This window comes from Penaeus vannamei, chromosome 13 (assembly GCF_042767895.1).
Source record: "Penaeus vannamei isolate JL-2024 chromosome 13, ASM4276789v1, whole genome shotgun sequence".
NCBI lineage: Eukaryota > Metazoa > Arthropoda > Malacostraca > Decapoda > Penaeidae > Penaeus > Penaeus vannamei.
Genome location: NC_091561.1, coordinates 7,985,932 through 7,998,431, shown reverse-complemented (window position 1 = coordinate 7,998,431; position 12,500 = coordinate 7,985,932). Strand labels below are relative to the sequence as shown.

Genomic DNA, 12,500 nt, shown 5'->3' with positions numbered 1-12,500 from the left:
TATATATATATATATATATATATATATATATATATATATATATATACACATACATACATACATACATACACACACACACACACACACGTGTATATATATATATATATATATATATATATATATATATATATATATATATATATATATATATATATATATATATATGTATGTATGTATGTATGTATATGTGTGTGTGCGTATATATGTTTATAAATATGCTGATACATAGATATATATAGATATATATTACTATGGTCTAAACAAATTTGTCTGTTGAGAATGAAGCCCTAAGTATTGATCGGCAAGGTTGTTAACCTCTATTACTGTTTGGGTATTATTATACTATTACTAACTACTAAATTGCCGCTACTAATACTATTACATTTACATTCCCTATTATTACTACTGCTACTGCTACTATTATCATTGCCTCCTACTCTCCCCACCTCCACCCATCTCCACCTCCACTTACCTCTCACTCCTAACCCTCCACCCTCGCCTTACTCTCCCACCCTCCACCTCCCCCTCCACCCTCCCCCTCTCTCTCCCCCTATCCTCCCACCCTCCACTCTCACCCTCACCCTCCACCCTCCACCTTTCTCTCCCACCCTCCACCCTCCCCCTACTCTCTCCCCCTCCACCCTCCCCCTACTCTCCCACCCTCTCACCTCCACTCCCCATCCATCCTCCCCTCCCCCTAGCTCTCCACACCCTCCACCCTCCCCCTACTCCCACCCTACACCTCACCCTCCACTCCCATCCTCCACCTCCCCCTGCCACCACCCTTCACCTCACCCTCCTTACTCTCCCACCCTCCACCTCACCCTCCACTCCCATCCTCCCTCACCCTACTCTCCCACCCTCTACTCCTCCACCTTCCCTCCTACCCTCAACCCTCACCCTCCCTTACTCTCCCCCCTCCACCCTCCACCTCCCCCTACCCTCTCCTTTACTCCTCCCACCCTCCACCTTCCCCCTACTCCCTCCCCCTTCACCTCCCCTACTCTCCCTCCACCCTCCACTCCTCCCCCTCCACCCTCCCTTCACTCTCCCACCCTCCACCCTCCACCTCCCCCTCACCTTACTCACCTTACTCTCCCATCCTCCACCTTCTCCCTACTCTCTCCCCTTCCACCCTCCCCTACTCTCCCACCCTACACCTTTCCTCCCTCCCTACTCTCCCACCCTCCACCTCCACACCTCACTCTCCACTCCCACCCTCCACCTCACCCTCCCTTACTCTCCCACCCTCCGCCTCCCCCTCCACCTCCCTCCTACTCCACCCTCCCCTTGCTTTCCCACCCTCCCCTTACTCTCCCACCCTCCAACGCCTCCCCTCCACACCACTCCCACTCCTACACCTCCACCTTCCCTCCCCTTATCTCACCTCACCCTTCACCTCCCCTCTATCTCACCCTCCACTCCTACCCTCCACCTCACCCTCCCCTTACTCTCCCACCCTCCACCTCACCCTCCACTCCAACCTGCAGCGCCGAGAGCCAGAAGTCCGACGGCCACTACGGGCTCGTGGTTGATGGCTCCTCACTCCAGGTCCTCCTCGACCACCACCGCGACCGCTTCTACGACGTCTGCAGGAGGTGCACGGCCGTCGTCTGCTGCAGGATGTCGCCCAGGCAGAAGGCTGAGGTGCTCTTTGTTAATTGTTTGGGTTAAATGGCTTTTTTATCTATTTATTTATTTATTTTTAGGGGAAGGCACTAGTTTTCTGTTAAGCTTTCTTTTATATGTTTGTTTATGTATTATTTTAAGGGGGATTAGGTTTCCCAGTTATTTAATTGATGGTCCCAAACTCGGATTGATGGGTAGGGTTAAACTAATACATGCTATTATGTGTCATTTACATTATCTATTAGAATACTGTATCATAGTATCCCACTATTTACCTGATACTACATTATCTACATAATCTATTGTAATACTGCATCATACTATCGCACTATTTTCCTATGACTACGTATAATCAAACATCTACTTTATATTCCCTTATTAGAATACTTTATCACATTAGCATCTACTTTATATTCCCTTAGAATATTCTATCATACTATCTCACTCTTTTCCTTGCCCTATTTGCCTTCCCGTGCCGCGTATTATTAATCATCTACTGTGTATTCCCTTAGAATACTTTATTCCTTTAGAATACTTTATCATACTGTCTTACTCTTTTCATATAGCTTGCACTGTTAACCTCCCCGTGCTACGAATTATTAAACATCTTCTGTATATTCCCTTAGAATAATTTATTCTCTTAGAATACTTTATCATACTATCTTACTCTTTTCCTATAACTTGCACTATTAACCTCCCCTTGCTACGAATTATTAAACTTCTACTGTATATTCCCTTAGAATACTTTATTCCTTTAGAAAACTAGATCATACAATCTTACTCTTTTCCTATCTTTCACTATTAACCTCCCCGTGCTACGAATTATTAATCTACTGTGTATTCCCTTCGTTCTGTTCAGACTGTCCGGTTAGTGAAGACATCGGGAGAGAGTCCCATCTGCGCCGCCATCGGAGACGGAGCCAACGACGTGTCCATGATCCAGGAGGCGCATGTAGGCCTAGGTGAGGCGTAGCTGCGGTAATTTAGATCTAAAGGGATTGTCTGGTCAATTTTCTTTTTTTTCAGTGATTTTTTCGTTTTTTGTTTTTTAAGTATTATTCAAAAAACTGGTCGGGCGATTTCGAAAATAAATCTACTGCAGAGATAAGGTTAGGGTCTAAATAAAAAAGGGTGTGAGTTTTATCAAAATCGGGAAGAAAAATCGAAAAATCAAAAAGAAAAACAAACGATCCCCTTAATTGTTATGCTTAAATGCCTTGTTTGCGGTGATCACTTTGTCTGATGTGATTCTGGACATTCGCCTAAAGGTTTCCAGGTTTGAGTTTAATATCATGCGGATTTTCTATGGCTTGAAGAATACAGAATGTGAGTCATTGTAGGCCTATGAAGGATGTTTTGGATTTAATTTCATGCCTAAGTTCTTACTTTTTAATTTGAATGTAGTGATTCTTACGATATGTGGATGTATTATTTTGTTATATTGTAATTCTAGTTGGTGTCTATATTGATTCTTGTGATATCTGAGTGTAATATTTTGTAACACTGTAATTCTATAGTTGGCATCTATATTGATTTGTGTGATATATGAATTAATATTATTTAACAGTAGTTCTAGAGATTATATTAAATTTATTTGGGATTTAGGAAGCTCATGTAGCTTTGTAATAGTAATCTTCATTGGTATGTTGGAATATATTTTATAATTCAGCAATCTTTATTAGCATGTCGGTTTATGGTGTGTACTCTTTTGTATGTTAACTATGTTTTGTAACTTTTATGTTAACTGCTAATCTTAAAAAGTATCCTGATACGGTTTTTGTAAGTTGGTAACCCTGGTAACAACATAGCAGAACACACGTTTTTTTGTTTTTGTTTTTAGTCCTAATGTTCTGGATATGTATTATCCTATCTTTACAAATATTCCTCACCAGGTATGAATGGCACGCACATGTCACACTATTTAATATATATTTATTGCTCTAACAACTCAAAATTATTACACATCTAATGTTCAAAAGTTCAAATCTATCTATTAACCTACACATTACATGTCATGTGTTATTATATAAAAGTTATAAATATTATTATCATAAAAGTTCAAATCTATTTAATAACCCACACATTACATGTTCATTTGTTGCTATATATTTCATCCCAACAAATTAACCTTTCCACAGGTGTAATGGGAAAGGAAGGGAGACAGGCGGTGAGGTGCGCTGACTTTGCCTTCGCGAGGTTCAAGTTCCTGAAGAAGGTGCTGCTGGTGCACGGCCACTGGTACTACACTCGCGTTTCCACTCTCGTACAGTACTCCTTCTACAAGAACGTGGCCTTTATTACTCCACAGCTCTATTTTGCCGTTATGTCTGCCTTTTCGACACAGGTAATTTTGAGAAGGACGGGAGGTGAGAGAAACGGAAAATGATAATCAGTTTGGAAGAATTAACGAATATGCCCATATATTTATTAATCTTTACGTATCCATATATGTCTGCATAGTTATCTATCGCGCAAGCTACATCCATCTGTCTAGCAGTTATGTAGATAGATAGATAAACAGAGAGAGAGAGAGAGACAGACAGACAGACAGACAGACAGACAGAGAGAGAGAGAGAGAGATGTATACGGTATTCAAATCATACACAATATCAACATTACGCTTCTAAGGCAATTTTTCCGAATCAACAAAAACGTTCCCACCATCTATACTTTTCCGCACACCCAGCCAGTGTACGACGCGCTCGCCCTGACCATGTTCAACATCACGTTCACTTCCCTTCCCGTGTTTGTGTTCGGCCTCTTCGACCAAAACCTCCCGGCGGAATTACTCATGAAGCGCCCTCACCTCTACCAGCGGATCGCCAACAACTCAGCAATGTCGTGGCTTATGTTCTTCAAGTGGACGCTGTTTGGTATGCGCTGTCTTCCCCTTTTGGGTTTGTGTTTATGTGGATTTGGTGGCGTTGTGTTCGTTGTTCTTGAGTTTGTTTTTGTTTGCTTTGTTGTATTTGATTTTGTTATCGTTTATGTTTTTGTTTGCTTGTCGCGTTTGTTTATATTATCATTTAATTCATGGAGTTTTTTGTTTGTCTGTGGCGTTTGTTTATATTATCGTTTAATCTACATGCTTGTGAAAGATTATTGCTCCATATCAGTATGCTTTGGATAGGAATTCCCCCCCCCCCCAACCACCACCACCACCACTTTTACGTGCAGCATTTCCATATCAAAAAAAAATCTTTAGAAACCTTTTATTTCGACACATTTCAGTACCTCAAACACTGACATCTCTCTTTGTATTCCTGCAGCCCTGTGGCATACACTCGTCATGTATTTCGGTCTGTATTTCGTGTATGCAGACGACACCCCAGGACTTCCCGATGGCCAGACACCCGACCTCTTTCTCTTCGGCACAACACTCATCAGCATCTGTGTTGTGGTCACCAATCTTAAGGTTCGTTATAATGAGTTCTCGTTTTAAGGGGCAACGTGATGCAGATAGAAATTGTATGATTTATTTATCTGGTAAGGAAAGGGAGATGGTAGATGTGTAATTACTTTGAAAGTTGTGAGAGCAATGAATATATATTAAATAGGGTGATATGTGCCATTCATACCGGGTGAGGAATATTTGTAAAGATAGGATAATACATATCCAGTTTATTTTTCTTAGATGAATTATCTATAATCCATTACATATGGTTGGAATTTTATAAGTGCGATCCTGATTTTACACAAATTAGTCTGTATCCAATGCCCCACTTTACGTCTCCAAACTGACCTCCAACTCTTCAAATAAAGCAAATTCACCTAATTTCTCTAAAAGGGAAACAAATTCCTTGGGCAGAAACCTTACACAGTGTATCACATTCGACGAAAAGATAAAATTCAGAAACCAAATAAAAAGATAAAATTCAGAAACCATAAAAAAAATCAAATAACTTTTTTTTTTGCTCTCTTTACAGCTAGTTCTCGAGGCTCACTACTTTACCCACTTCTTCGTGCTCTCTGTGGTGCTCTCGCTGCTCTTCTATGCGGTGCAGTGTCTCATCTACCACGGTGTTTGGATGTAAGTGGGTGGGGGTGAGCGTGTGTGTGTTTGGGTGTATGTGCGAATGTGTGTGTGTGGGTGGCCGTGTGTGCATGTGTGTGAGTGTGTGTATGTGTGTGAGTGTGAGTGTGTGTGTGAATGTGAGTGTGTGTGTGTGTGTGTGTGTGTGTGTGTGTGTGTGTGTGTGTGTGTGTGTGTGTGAGTAGAACCGAAGAGCGAGAGAGAGAGAGAGAGAGAGAGAGAGAGAGAGAGAGAGAACGAGAGAGAGAGCGAGAACGAGCGAGAGAGAGAGAGAGAGAGAGAGAGGAAGAGACAAAAAAATGCACGAGTGAATAAAAAACAGACAATCCCACTAACAAACCCAGATCGAATAAAAATGGTTGAAAATAGACGCAACGAATCCTCCTGTTCCCATTCCCATTCCCACTCGATTCCAGTTCGGGCTACGGGTCGTTGGAACCTGACGTCTTCTGGTCGTACTACCGAATGTTCGAGAGTCCGGCGCTGATGCTCGCCTCCGTCCTCCTCGGGGTCGTCTGCCTCGTCCCTGACCTCGTGGACAAGGTCGTACTCGGGGCCAAGGACGAGAGGGTCAAGTTCAGAAGAGAGAAGGTAAATATTTCGTGTGTGTGATCTCTCTGTCTCTTTCTCTTTGTCACTTTTTCTCTCTTTCTCTTTGTCTCTTTTTTCTCTATTTCTCTTTGTCTCTTTTTCTCTCTTTCTCTTTGTCTCTTTTTTTCTCTATTTCTCTTTGTCTTTTTTCTCTTTCTCTTTGCCTCTCTTTTTCTGTCTTTCTCTTTGCCTCTTTGTCTCTTTTTGCCATGACCTATATTGCCTTTATCATTTTCATCAGTACCATCCCTCTCATTGCCATCAATAAAAACACTATTATCCTTATCATCAATAACAGATCAAACAGATCAAGTCACGTGACGTCATCCCCCAGCACTATGTTGCCTATGTCAATGAAGCATTTACATACGCTGAAGAAGACGAGGCCGTGTGAGGGGGGTGGGGGGAGGAGGAGGAGCTCTTGGAGGAAATGAAACCAAAGGATTCGCCAATCATCTGCTCGGCTCAGAAGGCAGGAGACAGGTCGACCATACTCTAGAAAGTATTAAAGTGTATGAGGTATAAGGACTATGTGTGTGTGTGCGTGTGTCTGTGTGTATTTATATGATATATATATGTATATGTATGTATGTATATATATATATATACATATATATATATATACATATATATATGTATATATATATATTTATATATATATATGTATATATATATATATATATATATATGTGTGTGTGTGTGTGTGTGTGTGTGTGTGTGTGTGTGTGTGTGTGTGTGTGTCGCGTGCACATGTGTGCCTATGCAGTATTATGATATTCAACTTATGAATTCTGAACTCTGAAAGCAGCGTTTGTACTCATTGTTTTAATTGTACAAATACATCACATTCTTCATCCGGATATAGATGTGTTTTATTTCCTTTAGTCTCTTTAAGCCGCTCAAACCAGGAAATATTAGTCACCTTAATTGGAATTATTACAGTCTGCCTCATCATATAATTCATGTTAGGATAGTTTAACAATTTTCATGTTTAATTTCTTTGAACATGGGAAAATATTTTCATACTGCTTTAAATACTTCTTATTTGCACCCAAAAATCTGTAGTTATACAAAATAACAAAAATACAGTCTAAGGGGAAAAAATCCATACTGGTAGTCACCCGTCGGTTGTCTTTTGTTTACGTTTATCAGACGAATTTCCGTCGAATTCAAACCCTGCCACGCATTTTGATTTTCCTTTTTTTTCAATACTTGCGCAGCCATCTATCGGCAAATTTGACTGGTCTCTTGTCACAATACTTGTTGCTCGTTTCGGATGTATAGTTTATTGATAGTGATAGTGTTTCTGAATTCTTAAACAATATTGAAGTGAAATGACCAGTTAAAGAAGTTGTGACCTCAGGGATAACACAAAATTCCGTGAAATACAACACCGGTGCTCGACCTACAGAGGTTCATCACCTTCCCTTCCACCACAAGGTAAACAGTCTGCATCTTTAAATGTAGAGATTATTCTGAAGGACGAAGCATGGAAATGTAAATAATTTGAGAAGGGGTGAAGCGAAGCCCCCGAGTAGCTTTATGCCAGGATAATGAGGTGGTCCTGGAGTAGAGACCGGCCTACGCAAATTTTAGTTTCATTAGGCTATCTTTGTGTTGGCGTTTAGGAAGGGTGTTCATTCGCTCGTTCGTTCGAGCAACACCGTGTCGAATCATCCGAGTTTTTTACGATCGAATCTTTGCTCGACCCCCCCCCCCACACACACTTTCTTTTTTAGCTAAAACGGAATTCTTGGCTTGGATTTTTTCGCTTTTTCCTTTTAAAAGTCATGAGCGAATTCGCCCATATGCCCCACTCCACTCAAAATCCCAAGACGTCCACAAAAACACAAACATTAAACTACTTTTAAAGTTTATTTATATTTATTGGAATGTATATATTATTTTGATTTATCTGTTATCAGATGTGGATGATAGATTATTGGTAGTTTATTTAACCATTATATCTTACATATTGTGTGTGCGTGTGCGTGTGCGCGTGTGCATGTGCGTGTGCGTGTGCGTGTGTGTTTATTTAATGCATATGAGTGAACGCATTAGTATTTATTACACTCTGAATAAACACATAATACCCGTACTCTAGGAGCAAATTTCATATTAAAGAAGAAAGAAAAAGAAAGTACAAAAATATCATGGTTTCCCCGAAAACCACACCCGTTTTCTATAGTACTTCTGGCTTGTGATCAGGTGATACTGATGTTTCGTCGGCGTCAAAAGCTTCATTTATTTGGCACACCTTTACCAAAGACTCTCCTCGAAGCTTCTGCAAAAGATACAATATAATTAAAAGTCAAAACAAATTTTGTGTATATTCTTGTATGTGGAATTCATGTTGAACAGATTGCAACAGGAACGACGAAGGGAAGGGATATTCGTGTGTTTTCTTGCGCTTCCCTTCGTCGTTCCTGTTGCATATTCTTGTATATTCTTTAGACAATATGATTTCACACCAATCACTTTTGTGTCTTATGGGTGTGTGCCTCATGTTATCAGCACTGGTTCTGCATCATTTGTAATCAAAAATTGATTGATAAGTATCCGTTTATGTATCGGGGTTTATATACATGCGTGTGTGTGCGTGTGTTTACTTATATATATGCATATATATATATATATGTATGTATGTATGTATATTATATATACATACATAATATACATATACTTATACTATACATACATGCATTCATATATATATATATATATATATATATATATATATATATATATATATATATATATATGAACGTATGTATGTATAATAGAAGTACATATATGCACCTGCACCCGAGTGCCTCATCGGCGGAACACAACCCACCTTCCGCGCGCGCTTCGCCTTCGCCCACAGCTTAACCTCGGGGTCCAGCGAGCGAGCCAAGACTTTCATGAGGAGATCGGGCAACAGACACGCCACGCCCACCACCAGGCAGCCGAGGTTCAGCGAAGGGCTTTCGAAGAGACGGTAATACGCAGCGTAGATCCCGTACTTGACGAAGGGTTCCCTGTAGGAGGCGGGGGGGGGGGGCAAGACAGTGAGAAACCGAGAATGAGAATGGTGAGAGAGGGAGAAGGATAAGGGGAGGTGGAGAGGGAGAGGGAGAGGGAGAAGGATGGTAGGAGGTGGAGAGGGAGAGGGAGAGGGAGAAAGAGTAAGAAAAAGAGAATGAAAGTGAGAAAGAGAAAACGAACGGGAAAGAAAGGAAAAAAACGCCATAACCGAGAAGTACTGACTCATGCTGGAATATCTTACATGCCTTTGATGCAAAATTAATATCAGTGTGAATACAAAGGCTGTTTGACTGCCTAATAAGAAGAAATACTTACACTGGAATGCCGCTGTACAGAAGATACAAGGCTGCATACCCCACTGTGGTGATGACCAGAGACCCGAGTAACACCACGTTATAGAAATTGGCTTCAAGTACAATCTGCAAAAATAGATCTAATGAGAGAAAGGGAGGGAGAGAGAGAGAGTGAAGTGAAGAGAAATGCAAAATTATATCTGATGTGAGGAAGGAGAGAGAGAGAGAGAGAAATATGAAGAGTGAAGAGAAGAAAAATACAGGGAGAGAAAGAGAACGAAGAAGAAGAGTGAAGAGAAGAAAAATACAGAGTGAGAAGCACAAAAATAAAGAGAAAGAAAGAAAAACAAGTGAGAACACAAATAACCAACCCCACAACCAACCAAACCCCATCCCCCGCGTGCGAAACGGAGCAACGAGACTCGACCGAACGACGGACCGAGAGGGAGAGAAAGAGAGAGAGAGAGAGAGAGAAACCTTCATGTTCGTGACGAAGGTACAGAGTGTCCCGAGCGCGAGGCCGAAGACGTAGAGGTCCTGCGTGGCGCCATCGGGTAGACCGCACGTGTCATCCCAGCACGTGAGCCACAGCCCGAAGAACATTGCAGCCGCGTGCCAGAGAGCTGTGGGGAAAGCAGGATGGGGGAGGGAGTGAGTCGAATGAGAAGAAGGGAGGGAGAGAGAGAGAAAAAAAAAGAGAGAGTGAGGGAGACAGAGAGGGAGGGAAGGAGAGAGAGAGAGAGAGAGAGAGAGAGAGAGAGAGAGAGTGAGTCGAATGAGAAGAAGGGAGGGAGAGAGAGAAAAAGAGAGAGTGAGGGGGACAGAGAGGGAGGGAGGGAGAGAGAGAGAGGGGGGGGGCTGTGGGGAAAGCAGGAGGGGGGAGGGAGGGAGTGCAATGAGAAGAAGGGAGGGAGAGAGGGAGAAAAAAAAAGAGGGAGTGAGGGAGCAAGAGAGGGAGGGAAGGAGAGAGAGGGGGGGGGGGGTGGCTGTGGAGAAAGCGAGATGGGGAGAGAGTGAGTCGAATGAGAAGAAGGGAGGGAGAGAGAGAAAAAGAGAGAGTGAGGGGGACAGAGAGGGAGGGAGGGAGGGAGAGAGAGAGAGGGGGGGGGCTGTGGGGAAAGCAGGATGGGAGAGGGAGTGAGTCGAATGAGAAGAAGGGAGGGAGAGAGAGAGAGAGAGAGAAAGAGAGAGTGAGGGAGACAGAGAGGGAGGGAGGGAGAGAGAGAGGGGGGGTGGCTGTGGGGAAAGCGAGATGGGGAGGGAGAGAGTCGAATGAGAAGAGGTGTGAAGAGGAGCTGATAAGGATAGGGGCGGAAGGGAGGAGGGAGGTAGAAGGAAGGAGGGAGGGAGAGGGGGGAGGTAGAAGGAATAGAGGGAAGGAAAGAGGGAGTTAGAGGGAAGGAGGGAGAGAGAGAAAATGAGAAAAAAGAGACTGAGAAAGAGAGCGATAGAGAGAGAAGGGAGAAAGGAGAAAGAACGTAATTCGAAAGAAAGAAAATAAAGATAAACAATCTTCAAATATCAATTCAGACAATACCAGTCACAAATTTTACAAAAGACGGATCCCTCCTTTAACCTTACCGAAGAAATTCCACTTGAGGAACATGAGCCACGACATCGCAACGTTATTGGCGTTTCGCTGGTAGAGGTGCGGCCGCGTCAGGAGGGTGTCGGGGGGAATGTTCTGTTCAAACAAGCCGTAGACCAGCACGGGCAGGGACGTGAATGTAATGTTGAAAGCGGTCAGCGCCAAACTCTCGTACAAACTCTGCAATCCAAATAGGAGGGCGTTTCGTTTTTTTTTTTTAATAGTTTCGCGGGAAATATTTGGGAATGTAGTGTTATGAACTGTGATATAATAGAATGAGGTATTTTTTTTAAATATATGATTTGGTATGATTTCACAATTCCTAAACAAAGTACTAAGATAAACACATCTCTTTCTTTATTATGGCCACAATTCCTTAACAAAGTACTAAGACAACTTTTTTCCTATATTACAAGGCATTTGTACGAACACATTTGTCCGAACACATTCGTCCGAACACGTAACCCAAACATCCATCTTTACAAATAACCAAAATACCTGCGTAGAGAAGGCATTCCAAATGGAGTAGAAAACGATCGGGGTATTGAAGGCAACGTTTTTGTAGAATGAGAACTGAACGAAGACAGCGACGCGAACGTAATTCCAGTGGCCATGGACGAGCAGCATCTTCTTGAGGAACCGGAACTTGGCGAATCCGAAGTCGGAACAGCGAACTGCCTGTCGACCTTCTTTTCCCATGATGCCTTCGGGGGAAAAATACTTCTTGTGAGAGTTTGTTATTTGAGTGATTTAAAACGATCTTCTTTCCCCATGATGCTTTCGGGGGAAAAAATATTGTGAGAGTTTGTAATTTGATTCGAAAATATCAAGGCAGTGGTTGAAGGTTAAGTGATCAAGATGGAATTAAATGGAAAGCAAAATGACCTGCACTGTATTCTTCATGCCATAGAAAACGTTTAAGATATTACAGCCAAAGATGGAAACCTCCAAACGAATTATCAGAACCACTACAAGAAAAGTATTTAGGAATGACAAGCAAATCAGAATTCCCGCATCTACGACTCACCTAGGCCTACATGCGCCTCCTGGATCATGGACACGTCGTTGGCTCCGTCTCCGATGGCGGCGCAGATCGGGTGCTCTCGAGACGTCTTAGCCATGTGCACTATCTGGGGGGAAGGAGAGGGACGAACTCAGGGAATATAGACTGCACAAAAGTCTAAAACCCTATAAAAGAAGTAAGAAGAATATGGACGAAGTGCCGGGTTGATAAAGCACAAATTGGATCCATTCGAGAAAAGCGTGTCGTTAGAAGTTTAGGAAGCGCTCCCTTGATTTGATTTGATTGTTTTCTAAATATCGCTATAGCTTGGCCTTT

At 42.3% G+C, this 12,500-nt stretch overlaps 2 protein-coding genes across 5 annotated transcripts in view; one reads left to right on the top strand and one right to left on the bottom strand.

The window, feature by feature from the left end:
- The window catches only part of LOC113813354 (phospholipid-transporting ATPase IF-like), a 21,492-nt gene extending 14,379 nt beyond the window's left edge, over nucleotides 1-7,113 (top strand). For all 4 annotated transcript variants that reach the window (XM_070128884.1, XM_070128888.1, XM_070128885.1 and 1 more), the window contains exons 20-27: nucleotides 1,491-1,647; nucleotides 2,489-2,591; nucleotides 3,768-3,973; nucleotides 4,316-4,502; nucleotides 4,899-5,044; nucleotides 5,556-5,659; nucleotides 6,079-6,253; nucleotides 6,552-7,113. In XM_070128884.1, the coding sequence (XP_069984985.1) occupies nucleotides 1,491-1,647; nucleotides 2,489-2,591; nucleotides 3,768-3,973; nucleotides 4,316-4,502; nucleotides 4,899-5,044; nucleotides 5,556-5,659; nucleotides 6,079-6,253; nucleotides 6,552-6,647 (1,174 nt within the window). In that variant the 3' untranslated portion in view covers nucleotides 6,648-7,113. The remainder of the gene's footprint in view (nucleotides 1-1,490; nucleotides 1,648-2,488; nucleotides 2,592-3,767; nucleotides 3,974-4,315; nucleotides 4,503-4,898; nucleotides 5,045-5,555; nucleotides 5,660-6,078; nucleotides 6,254-6,551) is intronic.
- Nucleotides 7,114-8,116: 1,003 nt separating this feature from the next.
- Nucleotides 8,117-12,500, bottom strand: part of LOC113813365 (phospholipid-transporting ATPase IF-like) — a 5,584-nt gene continuing 1,200 nt past the window's right edge. Inside the window, exons 3-9 of the mRNA XM_070128889.1 lie at nucleotides 12,189-12,291; nucleotides 11,660-11,865; nucleotides 11,155-11,341; nucleotides 10,051-10,196; nucleotides 9,596-9,699; nucleotides 9,090-9,273; nucleotides 8,117-8,537 (exon numbers count right to left, since the gene is read on the bottom strand). Coding sequence (XP_069984990.1) covers nucleotides 8,436-8,537; nucleotides 9,090-9,273; nucleotides 9,596-9,699; nucleotides 10,051-10,196; nucleotides 11,155-11,341; nucleotides 11,660-11,865; nucleotides 12,189-12,291 — 1,032 coding nt within the window. The 3' untranslated portion in view covers nucleotides 8,117-8,435. The remainder of the gene's footprint in view (nucleotides 8,538-9,089; nucleotides 9,274-9,595; nucleotides 9,700-10,050; nucleotides 10,197-11,154; nucleotides 11,342-11,659; nucleotides 11,866-12,188; nucleotides 12,292-12,500) is intronic.